The sequence below is a fragment of the Oncorhynchus clarkii genome, chromosome 19, assembly GCF_045791955.1.
Source record: "Oncorhynchus clarkii lewisi isolate Uvic-CL-2024 chromosome 19, UVic_Ocla_1.0, whole genome shotgun sequence".
NCBI classification, from domain to species: Eukaryota; Metazoa; Chordata; class Actinopteri; order Salmoniformes; family Salmonidae; genus Oncorhynchus; species Oncorhynchus clarkii.
Window position 1 is genome coordinate 33,289,222 of NC_092165.1, and position 13,832 is coordinate 33,303,053.

General features: G+C 45.5%; 1 protein-coding gene across 15 annotated transcripts in view; it reads left to right on the forward strand.

Moving 5' to 3' along the window:
• Positions 1 to 13,662, forward strand: part of LOC139375071 (apoptosis-stimulating of p53 protein 1-like) — a 47,886-nt gene extending 34,224 nt beyond the window's left edge. For 2 of the 15 annotated variants that reach the window (XM_071116487.1, XM_071116482.1), the window contains exons 6-18: positions 2,737 to 2,911; positions 3,334 to 3,530; positions 4,059 to 4,199; positions 4,646 to 4,838; positions 5,219 to 5,344; positions 8,560 to 8,642; positions 8,950 to 9,379; positions 9,621 to 10,390; positions 10,649 to 10,789; positions 11,041 to 11,174; positions 11,346 to 11,512; positions 11,794 to 11,993; positions 12,364 to 13,662. In XM_071116487.1, coding sequence (XP_070972588.1) covers positions 2,737 to 2,911; positions 3,334 to 3,530; positions 4,059 to 4,199; positions 4,646 to 4,838; positions 5,219 to 5,344; positions 8,560 to 8,642; positions 8,950 to 9,379; positions 9,621 to 10,390; positions 10,649 to 10,789; positions 11,041 to 11,174; positions 11,346 to 11,512; positions 11,794 to 11,993; positions 12,364 to 12,405 — 2,799 coding nt within the window. In that variant the 3' untranslated portion in view covers positions 12,406 to 13,662. Of the gene's footprint in view, positions 1 to 2,736; positions 2,912 to 3,333; positions 3,531 to 4,058; positions 4,224 to 4,645; positions 4,839 to 5,215; positions 5,345 to 8,559; positions 8,643 to 8,949; positions 9,380 to 9,620; positions 10,391 to 10,648; positions 10,790 to 11,040; positions 11,175 to 11,345; positions 11,513 to 11,793; positions 11,994 to 12,363 lie in introns of all 15 variants that reach the window. The other 13 variants (XM_071116488.1, XM_071116483.1, XM_071116491.1 and 10 more) reach the window with 9 other exon arrangements.
• The last annotated feature ends 170 nt before the right edge of the window (positions 13,663 to 13,832 follow it).

A 13,832-nucleotide genomic window follows, 5' to 3' on the forward strand; every position in this document is an offset into this window, starting at 1 on the left:
GCCTTAGACCGCTTAAAACGCGTCAAAGCTTTTTGCATTGGACAAGTCCGGGTAGTCCCCCTTACTTCAGTCCCTTTTTCTTCCATTTGGTGGCTACTGAACATCAACCTGGTGCCATTTGAGTGTGTCCAGAGTGTAAATCATTCTGCTTGGTCACAGACAGTTGTTCTGGTTTGGCTCAGGTTTCAGTCCCTCCCTCTCTCTGCTGTGGGCTCCAGTCAGTCAACATGTGGGTCAGAGAGCAGATCTATATGTTATAGAGCTATACATAGATCCTCAGTTTACAAATGTCACCAGGGATCCATCTGATATGGCACCCTATCTCCTCTATGGCAATAGTATTCAAATCTTTCAGCAGGGACCCCTTTTTTTCAGCCAGAATTTCTGGGTACACCATTTTGTCCACAATCCTTTCTTGTGACCCTACCCCAAATATAATGACACAATCTTAAAATCGGTGCATTTCCATTTTTAGATCAACAAATAACCTTCAATTCATTAAATTTTTTTAATCTCTTATGAAAATTAAAATAAACCAATGAATACATTTACTCAATAACATTTTATTTTTCAAAATATCGTTCTCAGAAGTACAATGGTCAGGGAAAACTCTTCCCCAACTCATCCCACCACAAATGCTGTTTGTGCTGAGCAACAAACTCTATTAAGACATGACAGGCAAGCAGGTAACATGTTTGTATATTGTCCCATACAATAATCTGTACTCCACATTTTTTGTTCCTAAAAAATCTAATAAATAAGTTGGCGACCCCGACTTTGAATACCACTGCTCTAAGGAACAGGCCAGGACAGGGAGGCCTGTTTTACTGTGGTCTCAGACAGAGGGACATGCTAACATGCTATCAGGGAAAATAGATACCTGCACACTGTCAAAGGGTTTGGATGAAGATCCAAAACAGATGCATCTGTTTACATGCAGGACACATTAACATGCAAACATGAGTGCTAAAAGGTCAGAGAGGCAGTGTGTGTGTTACCTGCTTGCCTGTCATGTCTTAATAGTGTTGGTTGCTCATCACAAACAGCATTTGTGGTGGGATGCGTTGGGGAATAGTTTTTCCTGACCATTGTACTTCTGCTTATGCTTGATTTTTGATTGGTTGGGATATAGTTCACACATGGTCTGTTGTTGATCTGGTCACATGTGCTGTGGTCAGCTTGTTGTGGTCTCTGTGGTCATTTAAACACATCAAGTAGTTCCTAGATCATCTTGTGTGTGATGTTGTGTGCAGTCACTAGCTAGGTACAGAGTTATGGTTACTAAGGTCAGTATGGTCATTGTGTGAGGTGGCAGCATGCATCGCCAGGGACAACGAGCAGGGACAACAACAGGAAGGGAATAGATGTCCGGCAGGAAATGAGGTAAGCGGTGACCTAGCCAGCTGCTGGGCTGTCTCAAGGAGAGGAGAGGATGGAGAGGAACCTAAAGGGTTTAACAGTTAAGGGTTTACCCTATTTTACCACACGCAACATACTGGAAACTCAAATTTAGCACCAGGAAAGCATTTACCTGAGACATCAGGGGACAACTTGTCATGTATTCTTTAGTATTTTACTGATAATCACATTTCCTGTTTAGATCCGATTGTGGATTAGGTTTTAACTGGTGTTTCTCAGTCTGAAGGTAAATATGTCTGTTTATGTTTTATTATGGGGCTGAGGAAACACTGGATGTTTCAACGTTGTCTATCCTATAAGCAGCCATGATGCCTTTATGTGTTGATGATTAGGGTAATACTGGTGATGCAGTTGACTACTAGATGTTTAATGAAGCTTCTGTGACTTTATAAGCTACGTACATACACGTGTCAGTATGGGAATGTTTTATTTGTTCACTGTATTAACACTGTGTATTAATGTGTGTGATTAGCTGTGATTTTGAGTGTTTGCATAGAGTGGGTTACCGCTCTCATTTTGTCATTCTATTGAACAGTGGATTGTGTTTAGTCAACACTCCCTGCCCAGTTCTCTCTCTCTCTCTCTCTCGCTCTCTCTTTCTGTGTCAGAACCTGCATTGTGTTTGCTCATTCTAGAGCAGACCTGAAAATTCTTTAGTCAGCACCACATAGCCTTGCAATCCCTTGTACTCACTACCTCATTCGCTCTCATTCACATACTGATTTGTTTTTCACTCATTCACTCACTCCACTACTGGTATGTATGGATTTGTTTTCGTTATTTAGATTATCTATGTATGTCATTTGCAAGGCTGGTATTTTTTGTATTGGAGAAAACGTGTGTTGGCAGCAAAGCCCTTTAAATGTTTTGATAAGAGAAAAATGGTTTGTGTATTCTCTCTTCTCTGCAAATCTGTGTGTTTAGGTCCACTAAGTAAGCTGAATTCGATTACATTTGCTGTGTGTCTCTTGCTCCCTCTTTTCTCAATACTTTTTATTACTTTCTTTCTCTTTTCACTCTCTTTTTCCTTTACCATCTCCTTCCTTTTCGTCCTTTGTTTCTTTCAGCTCTCTTCAGTGAGAACGGAGGTGTGTGTGGCTGTGTAGTGTGTGTGTGTGAAAATAATTTCTAAAAGCAGGTCATTGTTATGTGCTTGTGTTCGAATATGTGTGTCTGCGTCAGTGTGTGTAATTTTATCTGTGTCTGAATGAAGTGGAGGAATGCTTGCACTACATTTTACCTCCCCACATCTGTAACTCATTGTTCCCCTCTGTCCCTCCTTCAACTCTCCCCACCCCTCCCCTCCCCTCCCCTCAGGAGCAGCGTTTGAGGTACCTGAAGCAGCAGGACCACACACAGGGCCAGACAGCGTCAGAGGCTGAGAAGCTGCAGAGGTTGAAGGAGCGAGTGGAGAGTCAGGAGGCCAAACTAAAGAAGATCCGCGCCATGAGGGGCCAGGTGGACTACAGCAAGCTCATCAATGGCAACCTGTGTAAGCAATGCTCCAATTCACACACGCTTGCGCGCGCACACACACACTGCCCTGTTAACGTGGTGAAAGTAGAATCTGGGCTCCGTTCAGCTGTCCATGATGTCATCTCTTTCCTTAGTTCTGTCAGTGAGCCTGGAATCTGACCCTCCCTATGTTGTGGTCTGGAACTGGGTGTGTCTGGGTGTTGACAGGAGTTCTCTGAATGTTTTAACGTCTCCATGGTCATACTGTAGCAGGGTCTTGTTCTGTATAACGTCCAAGGCTGCACCCTGCCTGCCACACACTGATAATGATACACTATACTCACTCTTCTCTCACACAGCATCAGACTTGAAGCATATGTTTTGATTTCTCCCTAACACACACATAATACATTGTTACTGATATTAGTGTATTGCGTCCCCTGTCCTCTACCCATGCAGCGGCTGAGATCCAGCATGTGAGTGGGCTGTTCCAGGAGAAGCAGGCAGAGCTGCAGTCAGCTGTGGTGAAGGTGGACCAGCTCACCCAGCAGCTGGAGGACCTGAGGAGGGGACGTCTCAACGGCCTGCAGCCCCTAGGAGGACCTCTCACTGGCACGGCCGCCCTGGAGCTACGCAAACTTTACCAGGAGCTACAGGTACATTTCCTGAAGAAAATGTGTGCTTGCTTCAGCCATTTAAAATTATATTTTCAGTAGTACTGCAAGTACTGTACAGAAGTGAACATCTCATCACAATACCACTAGATTATGATGACACAGAGTCATGCTGAGAGATCAGTTTAATGTGACATGTGTTTTTACGTAATACAACAAGAAATTACACTATATAAAGTAATGACAGTTCAGATTCATATTTTCAAGGGGAAGTTACATCATCCAGCTGTAGATCAGATGAAGGAGAGGAGATTAGAGTCCTATTGACATTTTCATTCTGAAGGACATTTGCAGCTTTTGTCTCTTCATCCCTCATCCTGCCAGGGCCTGGTTAAACAGAGACAGGACAGGATGCCCACTGGCGTGACTCTGCCATGCCACCAACGCGCACACACGTCCACTCATACACACACCACACACACACACACACACACACACACACAGGAATGACCCTATTTCCCATCCATCTGACCCCTGGTGTGTTCCCTGTTCCCTCTGTGTCTCTGTCAGGTGCGTAACAAGCTGAACGCGGAGCAGAGCGGCAGGCTGCAGCAGAACAAGGAGCTGCTGAATAAGCGCAACACAGAGGTGACCATGATGGACAAGCGCATCTGGGACCTCCGCGAGCGCCTGCACAAGAAAAAAGCTGAGGCACGTCAAAAAGAGAACAACCCTGTAAGACCAGGAAGGAACTCTCACAAGCTCACCAGAGATACTCAATCTATCTCAATACCTTTGTGCTCCCAGAGATACTCAATCTATCTCAATACTCAATAACTTTCTGTTCCCACTCACTCTTACACTCAGACCATCAGCGCATATGCAGTAGCATATCACGCCTACATACTGCACTGCACAGTGCCTAGTGAAAGTACTCACAGTTTTCACATTTTGATGCCTTAAAACAAGTTTTTAAATTTGCAAATGTAAGCCAACAAAATGCTAATAATTTCACGAGGCACTGTTTATACATTCAGTATTTAGGTAATTGTCTTCACTCTCTGTCTCTTTGAAATTCTCTGTAATCTACAGCAGATCATTGTGATTTTAAGTATAGCTGACATTGTATTTCCCGTCTCTCTCGCTCCACTCCACAGCTTAACAGGATAAATGGGCCTCCCTCCCCCCAGCCCACCCCCAGCAGCTCAGGGCGCGTGGCCGCTGTGTGTCCCTATATCCAGGTCCCCGTCCCAGGCAGACAGGAGGGAGGCTACGCTCTGCCCCCAGACCCCTTAAAACTACAGTCTGTCCCTGGGACTGGCCCCATCAACCATGGTCGCTCTAAATCAGGTCAGTCCCTGCTCCACACTCTGCAGCTTTACCTACTTTATCACTCTCAAACTACTGTTTGTCAGACTATATCTGTCTATTTGGGACACCTTGGTTGATCTTATCTCGACAGTCATGAGATTGGTAAGGACTAGGTGGTAGAGGATTTTAGTTCAGAGTGGTAGCAGCACGTAACACCTCTGAGCAGATATTTCAAATCTAAACTTGTCGTATTTTTGTGTTATCTGGCTCAGCTTTCTCTAACTTCCTTTCCTCTATTCTCCCATGTCTGTGGACCTCTTCTTCTCCTTCCCTTACTCGTATCGTCTTTTCCTGCTGTTGTTGTCGTCGTTATTGTTGTTGTTGTGACCACGGTGTGTGTGGCGGTCTCGGCTCAGCAGAGGAGGAGGGGTGCGGTGTGAGGAAGCCCTCCGGCCAATGGAAGGTCTCAGATTTAGACATCATAGTGGACCCCGTGGAGCTGAGAGAGGGGCCCCGGTCCCCCTCTGGGGCCCACGGTGCCAACAGTGAGTCGGCAGCCAGGGACCAGGGCAGCAGAAGGAGAGGGGCTTCAGTAGCATAACTCAATATCAACAACAGTGCTTAAACATGAATTCTGATAGTTATGTACACTACCGGTCAAAAGTTTTAGAACACCTACTCATTCAAGGGTTTTTCTTTATTTTTACTATTTTCTAGATTGTAGAATAATAGTGAAGACATCAAAACTATGAAATAATACATGTGGAATCATGTAGTAAACAAAAAAGTGTTAAACAAATATATTTTATATTCAAATAGCCACCCTTTGCCTTGATGACAGCTTTGCACACTCTTGGCATTTTCTCAACCCGCTTCAACTGGAATGCTTTTCCAACAGTCCCGAAGGATTTCCCACATATGCTGAGCACTTGTTGGTTGCTTTTCCTTCCCTCTGCAGTCCGACTCATCCCAAACTATCTCAATTTGGTTGAGGTCGGGGGATTGTGGAGGCCAGGTCATCTTATGCAGCACTCCATCACTCCCCTTCTTGGTAAAATAGCCCTTACACAGCCTGGAGGTGTGTTGGGTCATTGTCCTGTTGAAAAATAAATGATCTCACTAAGCCCAAACCAGATGGAATGGCGTGTTCAGAATGCTGTGGTAGCCATGCTGGTTAAGTGAGCCTTGAGTTCTAAATAAATCACAGACAGTGTCACCAGCAAAGCACCCCCACACCATAACACCTCCTCCTCCATACTTTACGGTTGTAAACTCATGCGGCGGTCATCCGTTCACCCACACCGTGTCTCACAAAGACACAACGGTCTTTGTGAGACTCCAAAAAATCTCCAATTTGGACTCCAGACCAAAGGACAAGTTTCCATTGGCCCAAGCAAGTCTCTTCTTATTATTGGTGTCCTTTAGTAGTAGTTTCTTTGCAGCAATTCGACCACGAAGGCCTGATTCACACAGTCTCCTCTGAACAGTTGCCGGTTACTTGAACTCTGTGAAGCATTTATTTGGGCTGCAATTTCTGAGGCTGGTAACTTTAATGAACTTATCCTCTGCAGCAGAGGTAACTCTGGGTCTTCCTTTCCTGTGGCGGACCTCATGAGAGCCAGTTTCATCATAGCGCTGGATGGTTTTTGCGACTGCAGTTGAAGAAACTTTAAAAGTTCTTGAAATGTTCCGTATTGACTGACCTTCATGTCTTAAAGTAATGATGGACTGTTGTTACTCTTTGCTTATTTGAGCTGTTCTTGCCATAATATGGACTTGGACGATCACCAAATAGGCTATCTTCTGTATACCACCCCTACCTTGTCACAACACAACTGACTGGCTCAAACGCATTAAGAAGGAAAGAAATTCCACAAATGTACTTTTAACAGGGCATGCCTGTTAATTGAAATGCATTCCAGGTGACTACCTCATGAAGCTGGTTGAGAGAATGCTAAGTGTGTGCAAAGCTGTCATCAAGGCAAAGGGTGGCTATTTGAAGAATCTCAAATATAAAATATATTTAGATTTGTTTAACACTTTTTGGGTTACTACCTGATTCCATATGTGTTATTTCATCGTTTTGATGTCTTCACTATTATTCTACAATGTAGAAAATAGTAAAATTAAAGAAAAACCCTTGAAGAGTAGGTGTTCTAAAACTTTTGACCGGTAGTGTACATGCATGCATATAGTTATAACATCTACCTAAAACTAATGCCACAGCCTTGCCTTCCCTCCTTACATAAAATATGTAGCTACAGGTTGAATCATTATGTAACCATTGTGTTCATCTTCTGTAGGCCTACTATGAGGTCCCATTCATTTCCCGCCTAGAAAATCAATTTATTTATATTGGAATTGAATCTTATTGTGTGAATATTTGTAGACAAAAATACCACGGTCTAAATGACCTCGATTGAATAAGGGGAAATGGATAGGCTACTTGGTTTATTTGTATGGACAAAAATAGATCTATGACGTTCGAGAACGGGTTACTGATGCATAGTTGTCCACCTCTATGAATGTACAATTCAAACGGGACTCATGTAGAGAGAGGAATGATGTGTCCTCTTTGATGGACTTGTCCTGCGTCAGAAATGGCACCCTATTCCCTATATTGTCCACTTTATTTGACCAGAGCTCTTTGTGGGCCCTGGTCAAAACTAGTGCTCTATATAGGGAATAGCATGCCATTTCAGGCTCAGCCTTAGATGAGGTAGCGCCTCTAGTGCTCACCTTTAATAGGACCGGGCAGTTGTAATGTTTGAAAGGGAGAGTAGCAGTGGCTTTGCTGGCACAGACACTGCAACAGGTTTAATAGGAAGCCTGGCAGGCAGACAGACAGGATGCAGGGAATAGTTTACCTCCAGACAGACTATGTCTCCAGGAGAGCTGAGCGAGAGAAGAGAGGGAGAGGGAGTGAGAGAGAGATCCTCTTGGAGTGATAGACATTCTCTAATCCCTTTAACCTGATCTAAACCGGATCAGAAACGGGGACTAAAATACACACAGCACATACTCCTTGTTATTAGAACTGACACTGTGTCCCTCAGGTCAGTCAGTCCTGCAATATAGGTATGGAGGTCACCCTGTTCCTGTACTGTGCCAGTCTGTATGAGACTAATCTCTAGTGGACAGACGACATAAACGGTACTGGAGATCTGTCATGATACAATGGGATGCGCGGGATAACGAGCAGCATTAGTTCCCGGTGCTGTGGGCAAATTGTGATTTCGCAGGTGTTAGCATTTTTAGAATTTTGGAAGGGGAGGCAACATTTGGACTCTAATTTGCAAAGAGAGAGGGTGGAGCTCTTCGTTCCGGTTCCTATCCTCTTCTCTTAACACATATGGACCCAGAACTTAATCGAGCATCTGACCAACTACGCAAGACTTTAGTTCTGGGTTAACCGAGATTAGTATGAGACACAAGGCAAAGAGAGCAACGTGATCTAGGAATGGAAACGTATTAGCCTCAGGCACTAGTTCTTCAAATACAGTGTTTTGTGTGTGTGTGTGTGTGTGTGTGTGTGTGTGTGTGTAACTGTACTTTCAGTTGCTCATTTAGACTACGTCAACATTCTATCGATCACTTCTCAAGACAACTAGAATACCACAGCCCATCTTCCCCAACCTTTATACTGATACACAGACTACCGGGTCCTGCTGTCTCTTCCCCCCCCCCCCCCCCCCCCCCCCCCCCTCTTTAACCTCTTGCCTTTCTCACTCAATCCCTCTCTTCTCTACCCCTCCTGTAGCCAATGATGCAGTGTGGCCCACCCTGAGTAAAAGTGTCTCCTCACGCCAACCTTCAGATTGGAGGAAAACCAGCCCAGACCAGGTGAGATCCCTACTTCACCTCCCACTACTACGGTCATTGAGTACCTCTCAATAGTCTAAAGTAGCTTCCTGTCATCATCTCCTCTCCTTCACCTGCACTGTTATTCTGTAACTAACCAAGAAAAGCAAATTCCTAGTAGGCATTCTCCACCATTTTGCTTTCACAGACCCTGTTTTTTCAGATCAATAAGGACGAAGGAGAGGACACACATTCACTTTTTGCTCTTTCACACATTCCTTGGACTCTCTCCTTCCTATTGTCCTACATGGACGTCTATCTCACTGGTTCACTCTATTTCCTTCCACAGAGCCTTGACTCCAGTAAGCTACCAGGAGGATCCGTGTCCAAACCACCACCCATCTATGGCACTTACCCTGCACCTACTGGTCACCCGTCTATAGTCTGCTCTACCAGCTCCCTGCCCAGGTCTGCCCCTGCCACCTTAGCCTGGCAGCGCTCAGCCCCAACCCCTGCACCTCCTGGTTCCTCCTCCCAGCAGATCCAGCAGCGTATCTCTGTCCCCCCCAGCCCCACACCCCAGCCGGGCCAGGGAGAGAGGCCTGACCCCCCGCTGGCTGTGGCTGTGAGGCCCTACGTCCCAGACAGGTCCTCCTCCAGGCCTCAGTCCCCCAGGAAGGGCCCAGCCACCATGAACTCCTCCTCCATCTACCACATGTACCTGCAGCAGCCTGCAGCCAAGAGCTACACACTAGGAGGCAGATCTGCTGTCAAAGCAGGTAAACCCCTCAATAGATTAACATTATATTTTGTAAAGAGTCAGTCAGACCTGGGTTCTAATAGTATATGATTTCCTTCAAATAATGAATATGCACTTGATTGAGCTTGTCTGGCACAGTAGGACCAATATAATAGTCCCAAAAGTGCAAACCCATTTCAATCCAGATAACGCTTGACTTTCCTGTTGGGCCTCAACCGGTATGGTCCTATAATAATGTCTTTATCTCCTTTTGTTTGTAGTGTATGGGAAACCAGTGCTTCCCTCCAGCACCTCTCCCTCCCCTGTGCCCTTCCAACACGGGGCACTGTCCCCAGGAGGAGGCCTGGGGGGTGGAGAGGACATGGTGGACAGGGAAGGGGACACCACAGAGGGTAGACTCCTACCCCCTCCCAGTGTGGAGAACATCCCGCGGCCCCTGAGCCCCACCAAGCTGACCCCCGTGGCCCACTCCCCGCTGCGTTACCAGAGCGATGCCGACCTGGAGGTCCTGCGCCGGCGGTTGACCAACGCGCCGCGCCCGCTGAAGAAACGCAGCTCCATCACAGAGCCAGAGGGCCCCACCGGACCCAACATCCAGAAGCTCCTGTACCAGCGCTTCAACACCCTGGCCGGAGGCATGGAGGGCAGCAACAACACTCCGTTCTACCAGCCTGTCTTCATGGGTGGTGTCCTGGGATGTCCTGACATGGACAACATCAACACTGCTAATGGGAACCAGATGGAGACAGCCTCCCTTGTGGTCACTGCAGCAGAGGGTCCCAATTCAGACCATCGCCTGTCCCCTTCCTCTGACTCCAATGAAAATCAGCAGCAGAGGACCCCCCCACCCAGTGAGGCCATTCCCTGCTTGCCCACCCCCCAGCCCAGCAAGGAAGACAACAACAACAACAACCAGCCTGGTCCTACCACCACCAGCACCACCTCCACTCCAAGGCCCATCCCTGAGGCCTCGTTCCCCCAGCAGAAAGACACCTCTCCCCGGACTGTCACACCCCCGGCACTGCCTAAGGTAAGCCTGCGGAGCTACAGCTCCACAATGTAACAGCATGCTTCCTTTTTGTAAGTCATAATTCATAGGGTCCAGAGTTTCTCCTGGTCAGGTCACACGGTAAGCAAAAACTCCTTGAAAAAAAAGAAAGTGATGACAGTAACTCTGACTTATGTTAGAGTTGCCATCAGAGTTGCAGACTTCACTTTCTTCACAGGAAAAATTATCTGCCTTAGTCATGACATTAGGTAGAGAGTAACTCCCCTTTCTCTGTCTCAGCAGATCAAGAGGACTAACTTGAAGAAGCCTGAGTCAGAGCGGACAGGCCACGGGCTGCGGGTCAAGTTCAACCCCCTGGCCCTGCTACTGGACGCCTCTCTGGAGGGAGAGTTTGACCTGGTGCAAAGGATCATCTATGAGGTAATCATACGCTCTTCAATTCAAACTATTATCCCAGAAGATAAATGAACTGTGAGTCTTCTCATTTTACATACCATAGACTGTCAGCATGTGAGGGATTTCAAACTGACATCTAAATCATCTACCTTTAAACATTTTAACAGCTTTTGTGACAACTGTTGATGTAAAAAAAAGTCTTTATCATGATTATTTAATTATTTAATTGAATTGAATTTAAATAAATGTGATTGATTGACCCTTTCACCATGCAGGTTGAGAATCCCAGCACAGCCAATGACGAGGGCATCACCCCCCTGCACAACGCTGTATGTGCTGGACATCACCACATCGTCAAGTTCCTGCTCGACTTTGGGGTCAACGTCAACGCTGCTGACAGCGATGGATGGTGAGGACATACACTGTTTAAACCCTGCTGTGACCATTTCTCTTTACCTTCCTCTTTCACTTGATATTTTCAATTTCTTTCAACTTAGCTTTGCTCACCTGTATTTAAAATGGTCAAGACTACACAATGTCTCCATGAACGTCTCTCCTTTTGTGTCCGTCATATATCCAGGACCCCACTACACTGTGCAGCCTCCTGTAACAGTGTACATCTCTGTAAGATGCTGGTCGAGTCAGGGGCGGCCATCTTTGCCACCACCATAAGTGACGTGGAGACAGCGGCTGATAAGTGTGAGGAGATGGAGGATGGATACACACAGTGTTCCCAGTTCCTCTACGGTGAGTGGTGTTCTATAGAGAGACATATGGCTCCTGAACACAAACAACCCATAGCCCCTACACCCTACACACTAGGAACTCGTGCTAGGATATGTCAAATTGGATAGGTATAAGCAATATGGTGAAAGCTCCACCTAACCTATCTGAAGGCTAGGTGAAGTTCCAACGTTATTGTTTGGCCAGGGTTTTCTAGACAGGGACATGGTTTTGTGTCAGGAAGGTTCAATAGTTTTTCCATGTGAACTGTGAAGTGACCCTCTTCCCCTCTATCCGCCCCCCAGGGGTGCAGGAGAAGCTGGGTGTGATGAATAAAGGGTCAGTGTACGGGCTGTGGGACTACGAGTCCCAGAGCTCAGACGAGCTGTCCTTCCACGAGGGAGACGCCATTACCACTCTGAGCCGCAGGGACGACGCTGAGACAGAATGGTGGTGGGCCAGACTACATGACAAGGAGGGATACGTGCCACGCAACCTGCTAGGGGTAAGGCCAGCCACCATGATGGATACAACTATGGTCTAAATCACCAGGATGTTAATATGAATCCCCAAGATGTTAATATGAATAACCAGGATGTTAATATGAATCACCAGGATGTTAATATGAATCACCAGGATGTTAATATCATATAGATCCTTTAATTATGTGATTAATGTGGTGTATTTATGCTTATATACTATGTATAAGATATCCCCAATCTTGTTTGAAATTACATGTTAATTAAATGTTAGTTGACATTTATTAGGAGCTTTAACCCAATGACAGAAGTGGCATCTCAAAATATTTGGTAATACATCCTATAAGCTGAATATTCCTTAATATGAACAATAACGTTTTCTTCTTCTTCTTACAGTTGTATCCAAGGATCAAGCCTAGACAACGTTCTCTGGCATAGAGAAGATGACGCACGTTGCTGAGAAGATAGTGCACGTTGCTGTGCTGGGACTGGGCTCAGAGCTGGAGCTGACTAGACTTGCAGACAGTGGCAGCGCCTGGACAGTGCCCTCTCTCTGTGTCAGTCTGTGCCACCCCAGAACAAAGGACAAGGGCCAGGGCATGGACAGAGTGGCCTATATCTGGACAGACAGACAGACAGACAGACGGACGGACGGACGGACAGACAGGCTCGATATTGGTGGTCACTTACCAAGTAGGAAGAAGAGCCAGCACACACCATCCATAGATCCCTGTCTGCATTTAAGGTTTTGCTTTTCTCTCTGACTAAGCTGACTTTTTCTCATTGGTTCATGAAGCAATGAAGCAACATTTGTACTTATTTTTTTGCCACCACCCCTCATTCAGAGAATACTCTAGGACTGGGCTTCCCATTTCCCTCTCTCACTTAGTGTTTTTCTCCTGTGTGTCAGTCGAGTAAGGACTTGAATGTGATAATCTCAGAGAAGGGAGCAGAGGACAGGACAGAGGCAGTCATGGGTTAGTGAATGTGGGTTTGAACTAAGTGCTGTTAGATGAAGATGGACAGTTCCCCTGCAAGGCAAATCTCCAGGGTTTCAGTGGAGGAAAGAAAGCGAGAGATAAGGTAATGTTTTTACGAGATGAGAAATGGACAGGATGAAATGTGACAGCAGGTGTTATTGAACGACTCTGAAGGCTGGTTAAAGCTACTGAAAGAGATGTGGAATGTTTAAAACAGTCATACAATATTGGTTTTATTTTTGCGAACCAAAATGTGTTCGTTCTGAAGGAAGGAGGGGAGTGCTGGGATAGGAAAGTGAGAGGTGCAGTATTTTCTTATACAGATATAATAACTATGAAGCTAACGATGAGTGTGAATTGAAACTAAGCTCATCAAACACGCATAGGCCTACAGTATATAAATGCTTTATCACCCAAACAGGAGGTCTATAGTTAGGATCTCTCTTTGGCGTTTGTATTCATATTGAGTTCAATTTAGGCAGAAGTTTCTACATTGTGCTATTTTCCCTATTTTTGTTTCAGGTTGGTTGTTGTCTATTTAATAGCCATCATGCAAATTGATACACCATTTCATCACTGAGTATAGCCTACCTGTTGACCGACGCTGGCTTGATATACTGGTTGTGTATTACAGTCTACTGTATGGATGGGTTATGTGACATACAAAACAAACACCAATCAATATGCTGCAAAAAATGTAAATGTACACAATAAATAATTGTTCCCCTTGAATGGGAGTAAAAAAAAAAGTCACATAGAATGTTGTATGTTATTATAGTAATACCGTCTCACTATGCTATGCACAATGCTTGCTTACATTGGCTGCAGTTTTCATACAGTCTACCAAACAAGAGTTAATAACAGGGGGCGTGTCGATTAATGTAT